This window comes from Fundulus heteroclitus, chromosome 24 (genome assembly GCF_011125445.2).
Source record: "Fundulus heteroclitus isolate FHET01 chromosome 24, MU-UCD_Fhet_4.1, whole genome shotgun sequence".
NCBI classification, from domain to species: Eukaryota; Metazoa; Chordata; class Actinopteri; order Cyprinodontiformes; family Fundulidae; genus Fundulus; species Fundulus heteroclitus.
This window is the reverse complement of record NC_046384.1, coordinates 11880886-11906411: the sequence shown is the minus strand read 5'-3', so window position 1 is coordinate 11906411 and position 25526 is coordinate 11880886. Positions and strand designations below refer to the sequence as shown.

At 38.0% G+C, this 25526-nt stretch overlaps 1 protein-coding gene and 1 long non-coding RNA gene across 3 annotated transcripts in view; both read left to right on the top strand.

Annotated features, from left to right (window-relative positions):
- The window catches only part of LOC105919366 (T-cell surface antigen CD2), a 45264-nt gene that overhangs the window by 18892 nt on the left and 846 nt on the right, over positions 1-25526 (top strand). Inside the window, exons 1-8 of one of the 2 annotated variants that reach the window (XM_036128363.1) lie at positions 15333-15510; positions 20158-20433; positions 20678-20751; positions 21135-21312; positions 21499-21564; positions 23067-23144; positions 23586-23842; positions 24031-25382. In XM_036128363.1, the coding sequence (XP_035984256.1) occupies positions 15390-15510; positions 20158-20433; positions 20678-20751; positions 21135-21312; positions 21499-21564; positions 23067-23144; positions 23586-23842; positions 24031-24120 (1140 nt within the window). In that variant the 5' untranslated portion in view covers positions 15333-15389 and the 3' untranslated portion in view covers positions 24121-25382. Of the gene's footprint in view, positions 1-3712; positions 3989-15332; positions 15511-20157; positions 20434-20677; positions 20752-21134; positions 21313-21498; positions 21565-23066; positions 23145-23585; positions 23843-24030; positions 25383-25526 lie in introns of those variants that run through there. The other variant, XM_036128362.1, reaches the window with a different exon arrangement.
- LOC118557903 lies at positions 9453-10737 on the top strand. Its single transcript, XR_004928098.1, has 3 exons — positions 9453-9665; positions 9807-9880; positions 10497-10737. It is a non-coding gene; the product is annotated as an uncharacterized LOC118557903 (long non-coding RNA).

The window sequence follows — 25526 nt, the reverse complement described above, 5'->3', positions numbered from 1 at the left end:
TAGATTTGCTCCGCATATCCATCTGGAAACCTTCCATTGAAGTAATTTTGGGAAGGGGCGAAAATACTGGTTAGCTGATTGGCCTATGTTGGTGATAGACGGGCCAAATGAACCAATCAGATTCGTCGTCGCTCTGTTACGAGCGACGACGAAAACACAACCACAAGCCAAGCTACTCTTGCTGCTGCAGGTAAAGGCTCGTTAGCTCAGCAAAGAAATACTCTGTAATTCCGATAAAACTTGCTCGATAGCCACGCTAACGCTAGTTTCATCAGCCGAAGCCGCCATGTTCTTTAGACTGAACTGTCGCGCTTCTCGTTGCGTCACACCTCCACCCGCCTCAAAGCCAACGCTGATTGGATGTTCGTTTGGTGAACGGCTCCAAATTTTCTTTAACGGAGAGTAGCCAGACTGATCTGCGAGTGAAACCTTGAAAGCTCGCGAGATTAGGATGGTCTCACGAGGCTAGTTTCTCATGGCACTGATGAGAAACACCTGTGGAGAAAGTGAGTAAAAACAGCAAAGAGAACCGCTCTGATCTGCTCACAGATCTGTGCTCCTGACAGAAGGAAGGAAAGAGCTGAACAGTGAATCGATGAGGTGAGAAAACAAAACAGGTTGGCAACAAGGAAGAAAGTAAAAGAAAAAGGACGGCAAGGAAAAAAGGACTCAAGGAAGTAGGAAGGAAAGACATTGAATGGGAGGGAAGGACACAAAGAAGAAAGAAAGGGCGGACAAAAGGAAGGTGGAAAAATTTAAAAACAGAGGAACAAAGAATAAAAGGCACAAGGTTCAAAACAAGAAATCAAGCAAATAAACAATGAAGGACATAGAAAATGAAATAATAAAGGACAGAAGGAAAGAAAGGATGAACAACACCAGGAAGAACCAAATCACATGTGAACCCTGTCCCAATCCTCACACTACACCCTGCACCCCTCCATGAAGTGTGTACCTGGTGGAAGTGCACATGAGGGATTGAGTGCGCAGGTTGCAAAGCATCCAAAATTGGAGAATTGGGACGCTACAGGTTATAGCATTGACTTATACCTCTGTGTCATAACTGTGACACAAAGCATAACAGAACCATCACTTATTAAAATTGCAACAAGCAATCGTTTTTGAGGGAAACACAAATTTGACAGGATTGGGCATAGCGGAGCAGATGAAATCAAAAATCAATTAAAAATAAATCTAAACTACAAAAATATATATGTTGTGTGCATTTCATTAATGGTATCACCTTGTTGTAACATTGATTTATTTTGTTACAGAAAACAATATTTAAAATAAAATAATAAAGACATTTGATATTTTTTCATAGTTAGCTATTTTTTTTTTAACAATTTCATTACTGCTGCTACTGGTGGCTTACTCTTTATTGGAAACAGCCAATTTCAGATAAAACAAACTCAACAAATAGACACGCAAAACATTACTTGTTGTTGGTGTTTATAGCTCAGCAGGAACGAGCTTTTCAGGGGCACAAGGGCCGAAGTACGAGTATTGGGACCGTGCCTTAGACAATGGAGAAATGCAAAAGTTTTTTTCACCATTATGTTCTTTTATCATACTTACAGACCTGGAAAACACTGAAATCAAATTCCAGGAACCCTGACAGGTTCAGAGGTCCAGAATAAAACCTCAGAACATGATCTCACTCTGTGGTCTCTGTGTATCTAAGGCTGCACGGCTAATTTTACAAAACTTAGATTAATGACATTTGAAATGTAATTTGACCATTTATTATATTTACTATATAAAAACGACACGTTCAACTCTCTATCTTAGTTCCTCCTGCTTTGAACGTAGACGGGGGCTCTTGGATCACTTCCTTTCAAAACCAAGACCCCGGGCACCAACACAGCCGCACTGACAAGAGTGAGATGTGACAGGAAATGACCTCGATGATGGAAAGTTCTTCTTCTCAGCCAGATGTGAGGAGAACGACAACGAAGATGGCATCGATGACTGCAGTCTCTGTGTTTCTGCTCCTCTGCTTCGCTGTGGCCTCTGTTGTCTCGCAAGGTACTGAACTGTTTTAAAAATTACTTTTCAATGTTGAAAGAAGATTTAACACTGAATTAAATGATCATAAAGGATCAGTCTTAAGTTTATTAGTTGGTTCTCAGCTAGAAGAAGTTCAAGCTTTCGTTCTCTCACTAACCTCTTTAACATGTTTTCAGTTCAGGTATTTTTTCTGTTACGTGTGTAAAATACGGATAAATCCACATGTGGAGGTTTGATTGGGTTTTGTTCAGGTTTTCTAATAAATATATCAAACCTTTATGCAAAATTTACATCACTCAAACTTAATCAAAGTAATTAAATCCAATGATTTCTGCTTTGATTTTTCATTATAAAGGTGATAATAGAGCACCGATTGCATAATATTGTACCTTTAAAGACTGGAAAAGGAAGGATGAGGATTTACTGCAACATGAGACATGATTTTTAGTGAAGTTTTCTATCTTATATCATTTCCTCTTCTGTAGTTGCAGCCATTTTTTTTTTAAATAAAAGTGGCTCTGACCAGTTTAGAGATAATGGCTGAGCTGCTGCTGTGGTGGTTTGGGTCTAAAATGAGGTTGGAGGGGACAAACAGGAAGGTGTGCAAAAGCAGAAACGTGGAGGTGACCTGCAGAAGCTGCGAGAACATGCAGGACAGAAAACACACACTTATACTCAAATAAAGAAATAAATGCATACATATTTAAAACTTTGATTCTGTCCAAACATTGAAGAGTTCAGCTCACCATAAATGTTGAAAACTAACATAGAAATAACTGTGTTGCTACAAAAAATGTAAATTGGTTGTATGAAATTGCTTGAAAGATTTCCAACAGTTTTTATGCTATATATTAGGAAGAATACATATTGTTTAAAACATACAAAGTTTCTAATATCAGTCATCTCTGCAACAACAATGCGTCAGATAACCAATCACAAAGGACAGCTTGACTGCAATAATTGTTATATTACACTATTTTAAATGCAATGTGTTCAAATTCTGCTTCTTTGTGGTGTTTTTTGAGGTTGGAAAGATGTTTCTTCGTGTGTATTATTAGTGGCCGAGTTGCTAAAGCTCACAAATAGCTGCTTGATGAAAGAGTAAAGTCAGAAAATGTGGGTAAATCATGATATCATCATCGGAAAATTTAGCAACAGAGTCACAATTATGTGTTTTTCTTCTATTTGTGTGCTAAACTAGAGCAAATAAAAAAAAACATAATAGAATGTTGCTAAAACAATTAATTAATTTGAATCTAATAATACAGTTGCACAAAGCGTAAGAAGGTTTATCCGCATTTAAAAGTGATATGAAACCAAGGAGTTACATCACCTTAAAGCAGTGCATCAGTAAGGTCAAAAACAATATGTGAACGCAGCATCTTTTATCTGTAAAGAAGTTTAAAAAACATGTGTAGTTTATTTTAAAATACTGAGCAAATAAAAATGTTCTACTTGTTGGTTCAGCTTTGATCATCTCTGGTTCTTTCAGTCCGCGTCACATCCAGAGTATCTAGACCTGCTGGATCATTTTTCCCACACAGTTCTAGTTCTACATCCAATCCTTCCTTGAACAGTCAGAACAACACCTTCTCCTCCACATTTGGTAGACTGAGACGTGATCGTTGTCTGTCTTCTATAAAATGTCCGTCTTCTAACAATCCTGTTCTGCTTTTTGTTCCTTTTTCTTTCTGATCCAAAGATTGTGACCAGTTTGCTGCAACGGGCCGAAGCTTCAATGTTTCTCTGGGACGCAGATGGGATAGTAATGCTAATCTGAAGTGGAAGTTTAACAACGCAATAATATTTTATAAACGACAAGCAACAGTAATTACTGGGAAAATAGATGATATTAATGCAGATGGATCCCTCAAACTGACAAATGTGTTGAAGGACCAAGAAGGACTTTACAGCGCTGAGGTTTATGATCAAAGTGGAAAAGGACAACCCACAAAGAGCATAAAATTATGTGTTCTAGGTAAGTAGAAAATGTCTCTTAGTTGCACACGGGTCTCTCTCTCTGCTCATATTTGAAAGGCTATATGTGATTTTATTTCTTTATTTATTGAGTTGTCCAAATATTGAACATTATGTTCACATCAGCTTATAAAACTGAGTTCAGTGCATCGATGCACCAGAAGATGTTAAACCCTGCAGAACATCAGCAGCTCAATGGTGTCTTTGTCATTATTTCTGTGTTTTCTAAACATCTTCTTGATCAAACTTTTCCAGATCCTGTGAAAAAGCCTAAAGTAGAAACAACGTGTGAGGATGAAAACGTGATCATTAAATGCATTCCTGGTCAGGTGAGAACTTGTTTAATTTTTACATCTTTCTAGCTAATAACCACAGGACACTGTAACTTTCTGTGGAGCTTTGAATTGTTCCAGAAAACCACGACTGACCCTAGATGCTTATCTAGACATGTGATATTTTCAAGAATCACTATTCTCCTGCGTTCCCCCTAAAGATGTTAAATGTTGCTGTAATAATCAGAAATAATAATAATACTAAGTAAAACCACCTCTTTCCTTCTCATACACAGCTATCAAAGTAAAAGGCATAAAAATCATTACGATATACTTTTCATCCAAAAATCATTAACAGTTTGACTATTTTTCTATTGTTCCAGCTCAGACTTTCCCATCTATTTTTATTTTATTTTCCTGTAGCCACCTAAGGATGTGGAGTATGGATGGCTTAAAAATGGTGTCAAGATGGAGAAGGAAACAAAATTATCTTTTGAAGTGAAAGCTGCAGACACTAACGCTGTCAAATTTGCATGCAATGTTTCCAACAAAGCTAGTTTTGAAGTCAGTGATGCTGTCGCTCATTATTGTACTAAAATAGGTAAGCATGTTGTGGTCACCATGGCTAAAAGCTGCATTTAAACTAATGAGCTCCAGCTGATAACTGCTACCTATAATAGGATGGAAAACAATAAACTGTGTGAATTAAAGGTGCTCAGTGTTAAATATTTGAATTTTCACATGCTAAACATTTTTCTTATCCTGATCATCAGTAAAACATGTTTAATTTATTAATCCTTTGTTTTTGAAGGCTTACCAGATGTGTGGTATGATGGGCTAGGTAGGTATCTTTTCAGATTCCTTTGACATGAACTATAATTTTTTGCTTTTGTTGTGATATATTTAACTGATGCTGCACCTCTGATGACGATGTGTTTTTTATGGGAGCAGGGTCAAATCACAGTTAGAAATATTGAAAATGTCTTTCACTAATTTGAGTGCATTTATTCAGTTAATAAACAAACTAAATTTGGTATCTGTACTGTTAAAACTGGTAAAAAAAAAAAAAAAAGGTACCATTCATTATTCTAAGTAGGACAGGACTTCCTCTTATACAAGATTTTATGCATCTTGGAGTATACAAAGAAAAGGATGTTAAACTATTTATTGTCAAAACAAACTGGGGAGTTTGTAGTAGAAAGGTTTAGCCTTAGTCTCATCTGATGAATGACCGCAGTTCCTGATGGATTCTAACAAACTCCTTGCCTGTGGTGTCAGGGCAGAAAAGAGGCTATTTGCTTTTATTCATGAAGAACTGAATTATTACAGCTAGAGGAGCATAAACCAGCCAAACTACAGTTATATTTAGATATCACAACCAACATGTGTCTGTTAATCATGGAGGAAACTGGGCTGGATTGTCTAACTGAGCTGTTGCTCCTCTAAAGGTCATGAATTGCATAACTTTGCATCTTCTCAGATTGATTTGGAGCATAAACAAAAGCCCAATATCTACTCTCAGCAATCTAATTATAGATTTTCAAGCTTCATTTTCTTTGCAGTGACTTGCTTGGTTTCTCTGTCGTCTCTTCTTGCTCTTATGAGGAAAATAATTTCTGTTGCACCCGGGTTTTATTTCTCTCATTGCTCAAACGTCAGACAGACACAGCTGACTGAAAGGTCTCAGGGGCTGCTCTGGTTTCCTGCCGTGAGTTCGGCTTTGAGGTTTAGAAGCAGAAAACAGGAAAGATTTTGGTCAAAGTTGGTGATGATTGTGGTTTTTAATCCATATCCAAACAGAACTGAGTCTCAAGTTTCTTCTTATTTTTACAATTTATCTTCAGTTTTTTTTATTCTTCTGGTCTAAGCAGTCAAATGAGGAGCAAAACACCAAGCGGAACCATGTTTTTTTTTTATTTTAGGAACCCGCTTTTTATTGCCACACAGGCTGTGCTTTACAAAACGGGGGCCCTGGTGACAGGTTGCCCACTGTTGGTTTTACTTCACAGAAAATACAGCTTGAATGACAGTTCTGCTGCCTAGAACTGAGAAAAGTTTCCATCCACATAAAAAAAAAAAAATGCTTTTTTATTTTAAAAGCCACGTAGATTGCGTTGCAAGCTGACAGGCTTGACTTTAAGATAGCAGCGCTGCCAGGAATCCCCCCAGTTAGTCATTAGTTTTGATTTTAGTGTCCCACCCCAAGATTATTAATGGCCCCATGTGGTCCCCTCTGAAAATATTTGTGGAGGCGCCACTGCTCTCGGGGTACAATGTTCTAAGAGAACCGTGTGGCCGTGCATGCTGGTGGGTACTGTGGTGAGAAGATAGAGAGCTGGATGCATCATCAGCAGTAACACGATGAAACAAAGATTATGTGCAGAAAGATCAACTTGTGGACTCTGAATCCCATGTTGAGTAAGACAAAATGAAAGTTAGTGCAGGAAATATTAGTGCCCAACTTGAGCGTGTTTTATTGGGACTGGGAACCACCAACATTGGATTAAACTGAGGAGAGGTATAGAGCAGAGTTAGTTTTTCCAACAATATTTAAAGGTTTGAATATAGAGGATGTTACAGTATAATTTTTCATCATTAATTGAGGAGAACAAAAATAATCCTAGATTTATGTTCAGTACAGTTTCCAAACTTACCCAGAGCCACAGCTCTGTTGATCCATCCATTCCCTTAGCTCTTAGCAGTAATGATTTTATAGGATTCTTCATAAATAAAATTGATTCCATTAAAAATAAAATAATTGGCATTCTCCCAAACATGATTACCTTGTCCTCAGTAAGTGAGGCAGTGCTGGAGGAATCTTTAGAACCTGCGCAGTGTTTGAACTGTTTAAAAGCAGTAGAGCTTTCTGAGCTATCTAAAATTTTAGCTTCATCTAAACCTTCTACCTGTATGTTAGACCCAATCCCAACCAAGTTGTTGAAGGAGATATTCCCTTTGATCAGTGGCCCTATTTTAGACATGATTAATCTATCCTTAGTAAATGGATATGTACCACAGGCTTTTAAAGTAGCTGTTATTAAACCTTTACTTAAGAAACCATCTCTTGATCAAGATGGCTTAATAAATTACAGACCTATGTCTAATCTTCTTTTCTTATCTAAAATTCTTGAGAAAGTAGTTTCTAATCAACTATGTGAACATTTACAAAGTAATGACCTACTTGAGGAGTTTCAGTCAGGCTTCAGAGCTCATCATAGCACTGAAACAGCTCTGGTGAAGGTCACCAATGATATTCTCATGGCCTCAGATAATGGACTTGTGTCTATACTTGTCCTGTTAGATCTCAGTGCTGCATTTGATACAGTTGATCACAATATTCTCCTACAAAGACTTGAGCATACTGTAGGGGTTAAGGGAAAAGCATTAGGCTGGTTTAAATCTTATCTGTCGGACAGATCCCAGTTTGTTCATGTTAATAATAAATCTTCTTCAAACTCTAGGGTCACCTGTGGAGTACCACAGGGTTCAGTCCTTGGACCAATTCTCTTTACTATATATATATGCTTCCGATAGGCAAAATTATCAGACAGCATGGGATTAATTTCCACTGTTATGCTGATGACACTCAGCTATATTTATCCATAAATCCTGATGAATCTAATCAGTTACTTTGACTGCAGTCATGTCTTGATGACATCAAAAGCTGGATGACTTTAAATTTCCTGCATTTAAATTCTGACAAGACAGAAGTTGTAATCTTTGGGCCAGAGTCCTCAAAAAATAAACTTCTTAATCAATCACTTAATCTGGATGGCATTAACTTGGCCTCTGGTAATAAAGTAAAAAACTGTGGTGTTGTTTTCGACCAAGACATTCCCATATTAGACAGGTTTCCTTTTTTCACCTCAGGAATATCGCCAAATTTAGAAACATTCTGTCCAGGGGTGATGCTGAAAAACTAGTCCATGCATTTGTTACTTCAAGGCTGGACTATTGTAATTCTTTACTATCAGGAAGTCCACAAAATGCAGTTTGAAGTCTTCAGCTTATCCAAAATGCTGCAGCAAGAGTTCTGATGAAAATCAACAAGAGGGATCATATTTCTCCAATTTTAGCTTCCCTTCATTGGCTTCCTGTTAAATCAAGAATACAATTTTAAATTCTTCTTCTAACGTATAAAGCCCTTAATAATCAAGCTCCATCATATATCAGAGCTCTGATTACCCCGTATGTTCCTAACAGAGCACTTCGCTCTCAGACTGCAGGTCTGCTGGTGGTTCCTAGAGTCTCTAAAAGTAGAATGGGAGGCAGATCCTTTAGCTATCAGGCTCCTCTCCTGTGGAACCAACTCCCAGTTTTGGTCCGTGAGGCAGACACCCTGTCTACTTTTAAGACTAATCTTAAAACTTTCCTTTTGACAAAGCTTATAGTTAGAGTGGCTCATGTTACCCTGAGCTATCTCTGTAGTTATGCTGCTATAGGCTTAGGCTACTGGAGGACATCAGGGCCTATTTTTCTCACTTCTACTGTTCTCCAGTTTTGCATTGCATCACATTGAAATGCTTGTAACTTTTTGCTCTCTCTCTTTTTCTTCATAGTAGGCACACCTGGTCTGGCGTTCTGTTAACTGTGACATCATCCAGAGAAGACGGCTCGCCCGCTATTACCATCTAATGTAGAACAGATTACTGGATCAATGTGTGCTTCTGTGCTTTCTTGTCTCTCTTGTTGTGTCTCTGCTCTGTCTTCTGTAACCCCCAGTCGGTCGAGGCAGATGACCGTTCATGCTGAGTCTGGTTCTGCTGGAGTTTTTTTGCTGGAGCATAACTGCTGTGCAGTTTTGCTCCAGCAAACCATGCCAGGATCTGTGGCATGGTGGCTGACAGAAATCTAGAACTAGGCGAGATCAGAGGTTGTGAGAACAATCAAGGTCTAATGCAGGAAACAAGAAGTCAAAGAGATATCCGATTAGAGCAAGGCAAGAACAGGGAAATCCAGAAAATAAGAACCTGGTTGGAGAAATTGGCAGGCGAGGATTATGCTGGATCCTTCTCATACGGTGGTTTGCAGACAATGTGGCAAAGACTGGGAGGCAGGTAGATATAGGTAAGATGACAGCACAGGTGTAACTAATCCACTAATTAGCAGAACATAGTAGAACAGAGAGTGGCAAACAACCAGTCAGCCCAAAAACCAACAGGACATGGGGAAACAGGGCAGAATAATGAAACTCTGTTGTCTGACCACCATGGCTAAAAGCTACTGCTGCACAAATGTGCTGCAGCTAATAACTACAACTTATTATAGGATCGGGGGGAAAAAATATTTCTGTACAAATCACATTAATTAGAAGTGCCATGTAAACATTTTTTTCATGCCTCCTTTTTAATTGTCTCACAGATAAACTGAATCAACAGAACTGCATTTATATTGGTGCCGGAGTAGGTATGTTTTTAAATTACGGAACAATAATTGAAATTTTATTTTGATATTCACTAAAAGGAACTTTCACAGAAATAAACCTCCATCTATTGTACACATTTCTGATGAAACCACCTTGGATGTTTTGTTCTATCATATTTTCAGGTTTTAATCTTTTGCTGATCATCATTGTCGTCATTGTGCTCAAGGTTAAAGGAAAAAGAAGAAACTACTAATGGGTAATGTGTTATTTAGTTAAAAACTTTGTACACTAAAAGAGAATTTCTTAGAAATAAATGAAAATGTCTTAAAGATCTTTAAAACACCACAATCCACAATTCTTCATAAATTGAACGATAAAAGATTCTGGAGTACCCCAAGGCTCACTGTTATGTCTGCTTCAATTTTATGGCCACATTGACAATATATAAACTAGAGATTTGGATTATTTATTTTAAAATGATGAGTGGGAATTTAAAAAAAGTAAAAAAAAAAAAAAAAATCTTATTTTTAAGCTGTTGATATTCATTTCTCCTGAATTTCTGCTTAATTTCTCCACAGTGAGATCAATAAAGTCCATGTTATCTTAAACCAAACTAAGGCATTTAAAAGGCTAGATTTGTATCAATAGTTACTGTAGATGGCTAGGATTAATGTTAGTCATCAGATGAGAGGAAATGTGATTGTTTAAAATAGTTTGAACGCGTGACAACTGGTGTCCACTGATTTCCTGTGAGGTGTGAAATCATTTCCTACGACCTCACAAAGACTACTTCACACGTACATTTTTTTTTCTTTGCTAAATTTATTCCTGCTGTGTCTCCTAACGTATGTTTGTCTTTAATCTCTGAACAGATGAGGAGGAGCTTCCTTTGGAGTGGACCAATATCAAGTATCATCATTCCCATCTTTCTGCTTTCCCGAAATATTTTCCTCATCACCACCAGCCATGAGCTGAACATCATTCATATGCATAGTTTTTGTCTCTCTTTCTGATTTGAAGAATGTAATTTTGTGTTAAGTTTCTATTTTAGAAACCACTCTGTCCTGAAACTCGAAGAGTAACACACCCTGAAATGTATTTATTTATAAATGTTTTTGCCAATAAATTGTTAACATGGTTGTCGTATTGTACTGTCTACATATCCTGGTCATTATTTTTTACAAATTAGTGCATATTTGTTGAAACTCCTCCTCCTCCTTTTGTGTCTAAAACCGTCAGTGTGACGCCCTCCCAGGGTTAAACTTGTGGTCTTGTATTCAATTTTTAATTCATATTGCAATTTGTTTTTGTGACGTAATTTGGAGATACCGACCTCAGTAGCTCTGCCGCTGTCATAGTATGGCAAGATGATTTAACATTTAATCAGTAAGTTTAACTATTCGGAATTACCTTTATAGATATCTGTAACATAATTTTGAATAGTGACAATGTCACCGTTAGTGACATTACTAATAGAATGAAATTTGTATTTAAGTTATAGCTAATGTCATTCTGACTATCCATCCATTTCTAACACGTCTATCCCTCATGGGGTCGCGAGACGTGCTGGGGCCTATCTCCAGGTGTCAGTGGGCGAGAGGCAGGGTACACCCTGGGCAGATCGCCAGTCTGTCGCAGGGCAACACAGAGACAGACAGGACAGACAACAATTCACACACACATTTACACCTAAGGAGAATTTAGAGAGGCCAATTAACCTAACAGTCATGTTTTTGGACTGTGGGAGGAAGCTGGAGTACCCAGAGAGAACCCACTCATGTTCAGGGAGAACATACAAACTCCATGCAGAAAGGGGGTAGGACTTGAACCCAGGACCTTCTTGCTGCATGGCAACAGTGCTACCCACTGCACAGCCTCATTCTGACTAGTCAAAACTAAATTACACAAATCTATGATGACGAACGACACACAAATGGCAAATAGTTTGAATCTTACGACGCAAAACTGATTGAAAGGTATCTAGTCACAATCTAAAGTTTTAAAGTTCACCTTCTTAAGAATTAAAATTGTCCAGTCATTTTTTCCTATTTTGAATAAAACATTAATAATATATGATTCTGTAAGTTGTCGGGCAGACCCCCACCCCCACTCTTCCTCAACAACTCTGTGTCTGCCGTGAATCACTCGGTGTGAACCAGCCTCTCTGAGGACCTGACAGGGTCCTCACACATTAACACTAGCGCTACTGATCACCCTCTACACTGCCATCATCTATCTCTGTGTGGTTCAGTTCATCCACGATACCTGACAGGTCCAAAGTGCAACTAACAACTAAAGCCACCCAGGGGATCATCAGGACGGACATTCCCTCCATTGACCCGTACGGGTCCAGGGTCAGTAGAAGGGAAACTAAAATAGCTCTCAGCCCAACTCATCCTGGTCACAGGTTATTCATACTTTTACCCTCAGGTCGGCGCTAGAGAGCAAGTATGGGTAAAACGAGCCGACACAGAGCCAGTCTCTATCCCCGGGCTGTGACTGATGTACACTTTACAGTCAGGGTAGTCAGCTGGTCTGCTGTATGAAAGAAAGGTTCTCCTGTACATATTGCCCCTGTTCTTACCTTTACCCTAATTAATGTGTTTTCCTGTCTTCTTGTTTTTTACTACGATGCAAGCGTTGCACTGCAAAAATAGAACTAAAAATAGGAAAATATTTCTTGAAATGAGTGTATTTTTGTTTGATTTGAGCAGGTAAATAACATTATTTACCAGTGGAATAAGATTTTTACACTTAAAATAGGAACAATTCATCTCCATCATCTTATTTCAAGTGCAGGATGTCTAATTATCTTATTTTAGGGGTAAAAATACTCATCCCATTGGCAAATAATCCTATTTACCTGCTCAAATCAAGGACCAATACATTAATTTCAAGAAAATATTACTTATTTTTAGTCCCCTTTTTGCAGTGTGAAAGTCAAATTCCTTGTTTGTACCCACAAACTTGCTAGATAAAGTTGATTCTGGTTTTCTCTACGACATATCTTATATGTCGTAGGAAATAATAACTTTACTGAGTCACTTATTAAATAAAAGGATCTGATCTGGTGAAGCTCCATCATTTTATTGAGAAACAGTGCATAGATAAAGTAATCACACCCTCGGCTCAGAGGGCAACTTATCCGACACTGCCCTGGCCTCCTCCTCCTCCTTCCTCCTCCCCGGTAATGAGGAGCTGGGTTGGAGGTGATCTCAGAACCTAAGCTGTAGTTTTCCATCAACAGTCTCCTTCCTTCTCGTTCAGCTGCTCCTCATTATCCCCTGATTGTGTCCTCCTCCACACTTATCTCTGTCTTTGCTTTCACTGTTGACCATTGTTCTCCGCTGGGTCTTCCTGTTATCATGCCAGCTTCTCCATGCTCCATGTCCTGTTCTCCGTACCGTACGCCTTCCCGTAAGTTTTTGCCTTCTTCTTACTGTCAAACACTTCCAGCCAGCAATGTGGTCATGTTACAACGTCATCAAACGTAACAGGAGGGAAGGAAATCCTTGTGACCACAGCCAGGACTCCTCCCCGTTTGTCTCTGCCCTTTCACCACGAAGCTCACCATGACGTTATGTCAGATATTTACTTCTTGAGCTTTTAGTTGGTGAAAAGTGCTGCTGCACAGATTTTAGAGCGTAACACTCCCAGTTTACCCTCTGATTGCCCGTTGATATTAGACATTGTTTTAAAACATCAGCAAATATGGAACCTGGAAAATTTTAAAAAAGTAAGAAACAATAACAAAAAAACAAAAACAAGGAAGGATGCAAGAAAAGGAAGAAATTACGTGAGCAGTGTCAAAGAGTAGAAAGGAACAGCAGGATAACCACCGAAATCAGAAAGAAGGAAAGACAGGAGAAAGAAAGCAGAGCAAAATGAATAAATAAATTCATATCAATTCTATTTTATTTATACAGCGCCAATTCACAACACACGTCATCTCAAGGCTCTTTCCAAAGTCAAATTCAATCAGATTATACAGATTGGTCAGAAAGTTTCCTCTCTAAGGAAATCCAGCAGGTTGCATCAAGTCTCTAGGACTGATTTAAGGGGAGGAAAGGAAAAAAGAATGAAGGATTCAAGGAAGTCAAGGAGGTAGAATTGAAGAAGCCGTGAAAGAGGGAGGTAGACGGGACACAAGAAAGGGCTCTAGGAAGAATGCATTGAAGCAGGAAATGATAAAAGAAGAAAGGGAAAATAGGAAACAACAAAATAAGAGCAAGAAAGAACTAAAGTGTGAAAGGCAAGAAAATAAGGGAGGTAGCATACAAGGAAGAAAGTAAAAAAGAAGAACTCAAGGAATGCAAGGAAGTAGGACAAAAGGAAATAAATAAGGACAAACAAATGGAAGGATGCATGGAAGGAAAAAAGGAAGGACATAAGGAAAGTAGGAAACCAGGAAGGACACAAAGAAGAAAGAAGAGCAAAAGGAAAGTGACAAAATGAACGACATAGGAGACTAAAGAATAAAGATCTCAAGGTTCTAAGCAAAAAATGAAGAAAAAACAAGGAAATAAACAATGAAAGACAACAAAAATAAAAGAAGGAAAGACAAAAGGAAAGAAATGGACAACAGGAAGAGCTGAAGGACAGAAACAACATTTAGACAATGGAATAGAGACTAAAAACCTTTAAATACAGAGTTTTCGTCACCATTATGTTCTTTTATCATACTTACAGACCTGGAAAACACTGACCTTAAACTCCAGGAACCCTGATTAGTTCAGAGGTCCAGAATAAAACCTCAGAACATGATCTCACTCTGTGTAGCAGAAACTATGGCTGTACGTCTAATTTTACACAACTTACAGCTCGCCTACAGTCTCTTTAAACCACAGGCAAAAAAATAAATCACTCAAAGAGAACCGGAGAAACAAACAAACTGGTTTTAGATCATGATTTCATTTAGCGATTGAAAACGCTATCCAAGCCACCCTCTGTGAAAAGAAACATTTTAACAACTTTTTTTTTTTTTTTTTTTTTTTTCTGCTGGCTACATTCAGGCCGTAACGCTATCAGAAATTTATAATCAGGAAATGACTCAAAGTAGGCTGCTGTCTTATTAGCCCCAAACTTAGGCTATAACAATGGTATAACAATGTACCTGCTGCTTCTTTCCCTCTTAAATCCTATAAAAGCAGCCATGGTGTAATTAGTTTCCACACAGTTTCTTAGTTTATATTTGTATATATATATGTGTTTTTTTTTTACATACTTCATAACTAAACCTAGACGGGATAATTTTTTATATAATTAACATATTAAAACTGGTTGAAGAATTTACTTCTTGGTGCGTAAAGCATTTATTGAAATGATAAAATATTAATATAAAGGCAAAGAGGGCTGCAAATAGTTTTGCAACTATTTTTCAACTTGTAACATCAAGACGTCAAAAAAATCTTCTACCGTATTTATTTGTGTTGTAAGTATTAATTTTGTTGTGATGCTAACCTTCGTCCTCACATTCCATCAAAGAATGGTTTAAATGCCTTTAAATCAACATTTATTACAGCGTTTGTTGTCGGTGTCGACCAGCTTCTCGCTGGAGCCGCTGGACGTTTAATGAGCGAGGAACCAGAAGCAAATAAAGCCGCATACCACTCTCTGTGTTCTAAAAATGACATTTTCAGCTCGCTCTCTTTGTTCTCACTGCTTTGAAAGTAGATGGGGGGGCCTCTTGGATCACTTCCTTTCAAAACCAAGAGCTCGAGCACCGACAAGAGCGATATGTGCCGCTGTGACAGGAAATAACCTCGATGATGGAAAGTTCTTCTTTTCAGCCAAATGTGAGGAGGACGACTACGAAGATGGCATCGATGACTGCAGTCTCTGTGTTTCTGCTCTGCTGCTTCGCCGTCGCCTCTGTTGCCTCCCAAGGTACTGAACTATTAGAAAATTTACTTTTCAGGGCTGAAAGAAGATTTAGTACCGGTTTAAATGAGAAGAAAGGATCAGTGTGAATTTTATCTGTTGGCTCACAGTTAGAAGAACTTCAAGCTTTCGTTCTCTCTCTAACCTCTTTAACATCAGGTTTTCAGTTCAGCTATTTTTTTCTGTTACGTGTGTAAAATATGAGGAAATCCACTTGTGGAGCTTTCATTGGGTTTTGTTCATGGTTTTCTAGTAAATTGATCAAACTTTTATGCAAAATTTACATCACTGGAAGGATAGAAAATTTGCTAATTTCTCAAAGACAAAATTTTACCTCTTACTTAATTACATTGAGTAAATTTAATGATTTCTGCCTTGATTTTTCACCATAATGGCAACAACAGAGCTGCTATTGTGCACTATTGTCCGTTTAGTGACTGGAAAAGGAAGGATGAGGATTTGCTGCAACGTAACACATGAGCTTCCATCTGTTTTTAGTCAGGTTTTCAATCTTATATGCTTCCCTTTTGCCGTAGTTATGCCCATTTTTACTAAGTCAAAGTGGCTCTGATCAACTTGAAGTTAAAAAACGGCAACAATGAAAGAATCAGAGCAGCTAGCTGCTGCGGTGGTGTGGGTCTAAAACGAGGTTGGAGGGGACAAACAGGAAGGTGTGCAAAAGCAGAAATGTGGAGGTGACCTGCAGAAGCTGCGAGAACATGCAGCACAGAAAAAAAAAAACCACACTTGTATTGAAACAAAGGAATGAATAAGTACTTACACTTATTGTGTCCAAACACTGAAGAGTTCAGCTTTAACATAAAGGTCAAAGAGTAAAATAGAAATAATTGTGTTGCTGTAAAAATGTGCAACTTGTTGCATGAAATTGTTTGAAAGATTTCCAACAGTTTTTACATTATATATTAGTAAGACATACAAAATTTCCAATTTCAATCATCTCTGCAACACCAATGCATCTGACAATTAATCACAAACGACAGCTTGGCTGCAATATTTGTTAGAATATGATATTTTTGATGCGATGCATTCAAATTCCTCATTTCTACATTATATCGATGCTTTTTTTTAAGGGTTGGAAAGATGTTTCAAGCCCTCCATGCAAAAGCTCACAAATGGCTGCGTGATCAAGGGGTAAAGTCAGGAAATGGGGGTAAATCAAATCGTCATCGGAAAATTTAGCAAGAGTCACACTTTTCTTTTTTTCCATCATTTGTTTGCTAAACTTAATCAAATATTTCATAAAGAAATATCAGTAATTATTGAATTAAGCAATTAGCTTAATTTAATAATAAGTTTTGCACGAAGGGCAGGAAAGTATATCTGCGTGTCAAATGATATGAAACCTGGGGAACTGAGCTGTAACAGCTGAAGTGGCACGAACAGAGTATTTAGACGTCACAGAACCGATATGTTTCTGGTAATCATGGAGGAAACTGGGCTGGATCGTCTAACTGAGCTGTTGCTCCTTTAAAGGTCATGAATTTCATAACTTTGCATATTCTCTGATTGTTTTGAAACAGAAACAAAACATCAACTTCCCCTCTCTCCAGTTTTCCAGACAAGATCTGGTTTTATTTTCTTTGGAAGGACCAGTTTGGTTTCTCTGTCATCTCTTCTTGCTGTTATGAGGGAAATCATTTCTGTCCCATCAGATTTTTAGTTTTCTTGTTAAACGTCAAAGAGACGCAGCCGGCTGAAAGGTCTCAGGGTCTGCTCTTGTTTCTCACCATGAGTTCAGCTTTGGGGTTTAGAAGCAGAAAACAGGGAAGATTTTGGTCAAAGTTGACAAAATGATTGTGTTTTTTTTTAATCAATATCCAGGTAGCACTTGGTCTGAACTTTGTTTTTTATCTTCAGTTTTTATTCTTTTGCCTTAGGAAGAGAGAACCATGTTCTTAAGTGGTAAAAAACATTCATAAATGTATTTATTTTTTGATTGAGGGAGATTTCGTGCCGTTCTTTATAAAACCCAGGTAACAGCTTATTCACTGCGGGTTTTACATCACAGAGAATGAAACTCGTTCAAAGGTAATTGGTAATTGCATAACAGTTCTGCTGCCTGCAACTGAGAAAAGTGTCCGTCCACCAGAGGAAGGTTTTGGTTTTTCTTTGTTAATTATTTAAAAAGCGACGCAGATCACGTCGCCAGCTGAGGGGCTGCAGCCGCCCACGGCGAGGGAGCTCAGGCCCGACTTTAAGAGTAGAGCGTTTCTAACCGAGGCGTGTGGGAGTGCAGGCTGGTGAGTACTGTGGTGGGGACAGAGAAAACAGGATGCAACACTCAGATCATCCGTCAGCAGTAACACACTGAGACAAAGACACGGTGCAGAGAGCTGCAGCGTTTCACTTTGACGTGTAGCCTTTCAATCCCATGTTTGCACAGCAGAGAAAGACTGAACGAAAGATGGCGCAGGAAATATCAGGATCTCCCTTTTAATTGTTTTCTGAGATTGTGTTAACCAGCTTGGGTTCTGTAAGGTATAGGTTGGGTTATAAAACAACAGCCAAAACCTTTGATATTTTCAGAGACAGTGGGTTGCAGTGAGAAGAAACGCCTCTGGTTAAATGAAAACTGTAAGGCTAAAACAGTAAACGCAGCATCTCTAGGGTAAAGCACAGTGGAGGCAGCATCATGCTGTGGGAACACTTTTCTTCAGCAGGGACAGGAGAAGCTGGTCTGAGTTGGTCAGAAGGAGGATGGAGCTATACGGCCACCATGGAGGAGAACCTGTTAGAGGTGGCAACAGGCTCCTGGGTCTCCAGCAGAAGGTGTTTCTACACAGTATTGACTAAGAGGCCTGATTATAAATCCATTTAGCGATTTTCAGGTTGATATTTGGTTCTCTGTGTTTTTATTTAGCATATGTAAGATAAGATAAGATAAGATAAGATAGACTTTATTGATCTCACAGTGGAGAAATTTACGCCATGTAAATATCTGGTTTCATTATTCTTCACAACCAGTTCTGGGGCCTCATTGTCATTTATAAAGCTTGGTCACGCATACAATGAGGCCTGAAATGCATGTACGCCACTTTCCACACAAAAGTTGGGATCTATAACAAACAAACAAAAAAACTCTGACTCAGGCGTGCGCTCATTTTGCAGACAGAGGAAATAAACCCACACAGACGGTAAAGTAGTGAGTTGCAGCCGAACTGCATCATGGTTCCTCTCAGACGTTCGATTTCCCTCAATGTCAGACTTTAATCACAGATACATTTTATTATAAGTGTTCATGTTTGCACTGGTGACATAACTAAACAAAAGGACTTATCAAATAAATAAAAAATGCCTATAAGCCAGTTTAAATGTTAAATTAAAGTCCACGCAACATTTTATCAGGGTTGTCTACCATCACATTCCTCTCCCAGATTATCGCCAGGGGGACGTGTGTTATAGATTATTGTGACAAACAGTGCAGAAATTACATTAATATCTGTAAACCGTCAAACACACTCATGCGTAAAGCTGAGCGGTGGATGCGACAGTGCTGTTGGAAGACCTTGGAGGGAGAATTAGGATGAAACAGGGTTTCTAGGATCAAATATTTCCTGACCAGTGATGATGACTAGCCAACATACTGCTTTAGATTTAGAACATTGCATTTTGCTATAACCCATGGGGGAAACTGGCACCCCCTCCAGGCAGCTCTCCAAACCCCAGAGCGTAGAGGAGGTGTACTGACCGCTGAAACCCATGCAGCACTCATGTCCATCGTCGGCTGCCTTTAAACGCTGTAGTGTTAATTTTTTAATTTCTCCACTCCTTCTTCTGTCAGTCTGAGCGCACAGCCTCAGAGGAATTTCAACAGGAGCATGGGTTTAATCTGATGATGAAAACAGCACTCGTGTTTAATTTCTGATGAGTTCTTTTAATGTGGGAAACATCTGTGCTTTTACCTCAGATTTTCTCCTTTAATAAAAGCCTCTATTTGAAAATTTCTGGAGTTTCTTTGGTTTTTCTCTGTGGTTGCCACGTCACCATGATGAAAAAAAAAAAAACGATCAGCTGACTCATTTGTTTAACACACAATTCATGAGGTTTGCATTTACCATTTATGATTGAATCTGGGCAGAACGTGGTACGCAAACATTCAGGTACAGCTGTGAAGCGAAAATACGTGCTTCTTTGCCTGTGCATGGTTTTATAAATCGGAATATTGTTTTCCGTAAACAATTTTCTTTTTTTAGCGTATGTATACTGTTAGTATGGATTCTACGCAATGTTTTATAAACGATACCCCTGACCTACTTTGTGTTGCTCTGTCACAAAAAATAACCAATAAAATGAACTGAGGTGACTGAATGTGATGGTGATCAATGGGTAGGAATACTTTGGAGCCTCAGTGGTTCTCAGAGAGAAGTTCTGGAAATGTTCTACCTGTTTGTTCAGGTTTGATCATGTGTAATTCTTTCAGTCCGTGTCAGTCAGTCCGTGTCACATCCAGAGTATCTAGACCTGCTGGACCATTTTTCTAATTCTACATCCAATCCTTCCTTGAACAGTCAGAACAACACCTTCTCCTCCACATTTGGTAGACTGAGACGTGATCGTTGTCTGTCTTCTATAAAATGTCCGTCTTCTAACAATCCTGTTCTGCTTTTGTTCCTTTTTCTTTCTGATCCAAAGATTGTGACCAGTTTGCTGCAACGGGCCGAAGCTTCAATGTTCCTCTGGGATACGTTCTGAAAAAAACTGAGACTCTGAAGTGGAAGTTTAATGACAAGACAGTATTTTATCAAAAAACAACAGGGGTAATTACTGGGGGAAAGGACAATATTACTGCAGATGGATCCCTCAAACGGATAAATGTGAGTAAGAACCAAGAAGGACTTTACACCGCTGAGGTTTTTGATGAACAAGGAAAAGAGAAAACCAAAAAGACCATACAATTATGTGTTCTGGGTAAGTAGAAAATGTCGTTTAGTTGCACATATCTCTCTGAACAGCTCACTAAACATTTCTATTCATATTTGAAAGCCTCTACATTGTTATTTCTTTATTCCTGATTGAATAAATATTAAAGATTAAATTCACATCAGCGTATAAAACTGTGATTTCAGTGCATCGATACACCAGAAGATGTTAAACTTGCAGAACATGAGCAGCTCTATGTTTTCTTAATAACTTCTTGATCAAACTTTCTCAGATCCTGTGATAAAGCCTAAAGTGGAAACAGCATGTAAGGATAAAAACGTGATCATTAAATGCACTCCTGATAAGGTAAGAACCTGTTTCTTTATTTATTTTCTTACATGCTTTTAGCAAATGATCACAGGACACTGTAACGTTCTGTGGAGCTTTGAATGCTTCGTAAAAACCATGACTGACTCTAAATGCTTATCAAGATGTGGTAATATTTTCAAGAATCATTGTTCACCTGAAAAGATTATAAATGTTGCTGTCTAGTCAGAATTATTAAGTAAAACCACCTCTTTCTTTCTCATACACTGTTGTCAAAGTAAAAGGCATAAAAATCATTATGATATCATACGTTTCATCTCAAAATCAGGTGATTTTAAGTTGTTGTGAACTGTTTGACTATTTTTCTACTGTTCCAGCTGAGACATTCCCATCTATTTTTATTTTTTTTTATTTTCCTGTAGCCACCTAAGGATGTGGAGTATAGATGGATTAAAAACGGTGTCGAGATGGAGAAGGAAACAAAATTATCTTTTGAAGTGAATGCCGCACAAACTAAAGCTGACAAGTTTGCTTGCAAATTTTTCAACAAAGCGAGTTCTGAAGTCAGTGATGCTGTCACTCATGATTGTGCTAAAACAGGTAAGCATGTTGTGGTCACAACGGATAAAAGCTGCTGTTAAACTAATGAGCTCCATTTAGTAACTGCTGGCTCTGATAGAATGGAAAGCAATAAACTGTGTTGACTTGAACTGTTTAGTATTAAATATTTAAATGTTCTCATGGCAAACATTTGTCTTCTATTTTTTTCATACCTTGTCTTTGAAGGTATCCCAGGTCTGCCGGATGAACTGTGGGGAATATCTATCTGGTACTATGTGGGTGGTGGAGGAGGTATGTTTTCTGCTTCCTTTAACATGAATTATAGTTTATTTTTTACATTAACTGCAATATATTGTACAAATGCTGCACCTCTGATGAAGCTGTTTAAAAATACATTTAGTAAATTTATATCTTATTGGAGCAAGATAATGTAACATTGAGAAATGCTGTAAAATTCAATCTTTGATTCAAGAAAATTTATTCAGCTAAAAATCTAACAAAATAACTCATCCCACAGCTGTCGGTATCTCTGCTGTTAATTTACAAAACGAAGCGTCCCTTTTTGTAAATAGAACTGGACTTCATCTCCTACACAAAATCTGCATGTTGGAGTTAGCAAAGATAATGATCTTTAAACATTGCATCTCTAAATTGACCAGGGTTCTCTCTTGTGCTTTCTTCTCTTCAGCTCACCCCGCAGGTTATTTTTATTTAATGGGATTTAGGTCTTGGGGACTAAGATGGTCAAAGAAGAAGGATGACTTTTTTGGTCTGCTGAACCATTTCTAGTTTGATTTGTCCATTGAAATGTAAATGTCCAGTGCCTGTATTCACAAAGACTAAAAGTAGTTCTTAGCGACACCATTTTAGGAAAAAAAAAGAAATGTTTTCGTAGAATTTTACCTCAATAAGATAAAAGTTATAATAATAACTATTATATAAGCGTATAAACTTCTTTAACAATTAGTTAATAATTCTTAACTTGTAGATAAGATAAACTTTAGCAGTTTATGTGTATATATATATATATATATATATATATATATATATATATATATATATATATATATATATATATATATATATATATATATACATACTTCAACATAAAATGAACTCTGCTAAGGTCCCTGTGATCTTTAGAAGACAAACAAATACTCTGTTGTACTTAACAGCCTTCAGCTGTTTAACATTTTCATCCATTTTTATTCCAAACCATCCAAAGTGTTGCAGAAAAGCTTAACCTTAGTTGCATCTGGTCCAAGTCCACAGTTCCAGTGATAGACCCCGTGGATTTTAACAAACTCTCTGCTTGTGACGTTAGTGCAGAAAAGAGGAGGGCATGCCTTCCAAGCAACCTCCAGGGATGCTGATAGTGTCTAATGGTTGTTATCGAGAATTGGTGACTCCAAGGTACCACTCAGGGGGGGGTGTCTTTACAGGGATCTTTGGATGTTTTTTGTTACTTCCTGTACCATACTTCTGTGGGTTGGTGCATTATTAAAATGGGTTCTCAACCAGCTTAGAGGCCAGTGACTTAAATACATGAATCTCTGGTTCATGCTATATTTGTACCCCAGAGAAATGACAAGTAACAGACCACTGATTAAATAATTATCCAGGTACATTTATTTTAAAATAAATCTTTAAGGTATTAAAAAAATGTGCCAATGGTGATTTTATTAAAATGTTTTTTTTTTTCCACCACAGCAATAACTCTTAACATACATCGCCTAAGTCAATGAATTGTTTTTGTCTGCACCACTGATATAATTTCTCGTCATATTCATCAGGAATTGTTCTACTGCTGATCATCATTGTCATTGTTTGCTGCCTCCAAACCAGACGAACGAGGAAGCTGCGCCTGAAGGGTAACGCAATTTTATTTTAGTCGATCACCTTAACTGTCTCATCACTAAAGGTTGTCACAACCAGCTGCACCTAATTTAATGACCCCAGTTATCTGATTAAAACTTCTGGAGCACCCCAAGGTTCACTGTTCAGCCCATTTTGATTCTATGTTAAAACTGTTTCCAACATTACTAAAACATGAATATGCTTATTTAGTTTACAACACATCCATCTTTATTTAATCTAACCCGGCTTTAAAACGTTTGGCCAATATATTTGGAGGATAATTCTCCTCATCTGATAGGAAGACATTAAAGAGTTTGAAAAATCTAAAAAAGTCAATAAATTTCCTAGGTTAGAAATTAGAGCAAATATTATAACTCGGCATCACTCCCGTTTATAAGTGAGATTCTTGTGCTTTGACTGCTAAAAGATGCCTGTCCATGTTTTTTTTTTAACAGATGAGGAGGAGCTTCGTTTGGAGTGGACCAATACTGAGCAGCATAATCACCATCATCACCATCATCACGATCTTCCTCCTCTTCCTAATCATCCTCCACCTCATCATCCTCACAATCACCAGCACCAGCAGCAGCAGCAGCAGGCGCCGGGTAATACCGGCCCCAGACAAAGCCGCTCCAAGCAGAACCGCCAACCGCGACCTAAAGCCCCTGAACCCAACAGCCAGCCTCAGCCCAGCCCACGGCGAGCCTTACAGGTAGGAGCCTGCTTGACTCTTTGAAGGTTCATTAAATGCTGACCATGACCTGATTATTAAAATGTACACCGCTTTTACTGGACTTAGTTTGGAAAGGATAATCTTCTGGATGTTCATGTGAGCATGTATATCTTAAAAGAAAACTTGTGCTTTCTTTAGTCTAACTTTCTGGGTTTCACTTCCTTCAGGCCAAACAACACGCCAATGACGCTGATGAAGAGCAGCCTCCTCCTCTTCCCCAGCCCAGGAAGAAAGGTCCCAAAACACAACTAGATTAAAATCCATCTGGGTTTAAACAATGTAAGCAGACATTTTATTTGTCAGTCACGGACCTTTTGTCATCCTGATTTCGCAGGCCACACCTCTTTCATCTTTACTTGTGTTTAAACTACAAAACTTCAGTTCATATTGAGTTATGGAAAACCTACAACCTTCTTAATATTTGAAAAGCTTAAAGCTGAACTCAAACTAGAATTTTTCAAACTCTTTTTGACTTTTATTAAAAATGTCACTTGTCATAGTTTAGCTAGAGAATAAATTATGCATTGGCCAGTTAAGGATATCAAGGTAAACCATTGTTTTAAAAAATGTGTGGTTTCAGAACCTCTGAACCTTCACATCACATTATTCAAGAGAATGTTCCAGCATGACAGGGTTTATTTTAAAAGGCTGGTTTTAATGTAATCTTCTCTAATATGTTGAAAGTGTGCTTTAATGTTTCATTAATAAGATTATCAAGATATTTGTACCGAAAGACGAGTTCAATCTCAGAACCTATGAAGGTCAAAATAGATAATCAATTTATCAAAATCCACCTTAAATTAGAAAATAACATTTGGCTCGGATCACTCGGATCCAACAGTTTGCATTTGTCTTAGTTAAAAATAAGATTTATGTCAGAGCGCATTTTTAACAGAATTAAAGGCTTTTTGAAGTTTACTCAGTGCCTCATTTTATATGCTGAAAGAACAGCAATTTACTCTATCATCTGCATAGAGGTGAACATTTGGAACAAGACTTTTAAAGGGGACATATCATGCTTTTAAATCCTCCCTTTTCACATTTAAATTATTTAATTGTGGTTTATATAAAGTGGAACTGCAATGCTTTGGTCTCAATTCCTTGATACTGTTGCCCCACAAGCCTTTCTTTTCCCCCTATTTTGAGGTGTATCTCAGAGCAACTAGTTTTGGTGCTATCCCTTTAAATATAAAAGAGGCACTTCACACCCCGCTCCCTACAAGTTACAAAGAGCTCCACCCCATTTTTGCAGAAAAATGGAGGTCAGTGTAATTAATTGTGTGGATTAATACACCCACCAACCGAACATTTTCACTTATCCACCTGTAGTTTTGACAAAATCCATGGAAGAAATAAAAATGTCACATTCGCAATATTGGTCAGTTGGAAGGTCATGATCTTTTTTTTTTTCTTTTTTTTTTTGCAGTGCCTCAACAAATGGTGTGATTCTAATTGTTGAAAAAAATGTAACAGGGAATGGAGAAAACTAAACAGATTTAAAAAAGAGTGTAGAGCCACAGGGAGAGTCGTCTGCATTGTTGATGGCTTTGCAGCAATCCCTCATACTGGGCATGCATGAGGCGACAGTGGAGAGGAAAACTCCCCTTTAACGGGAAGGAAAAAACTTCAACAGAACCAGAACCAGGTTCAGTGTGAACGGTCG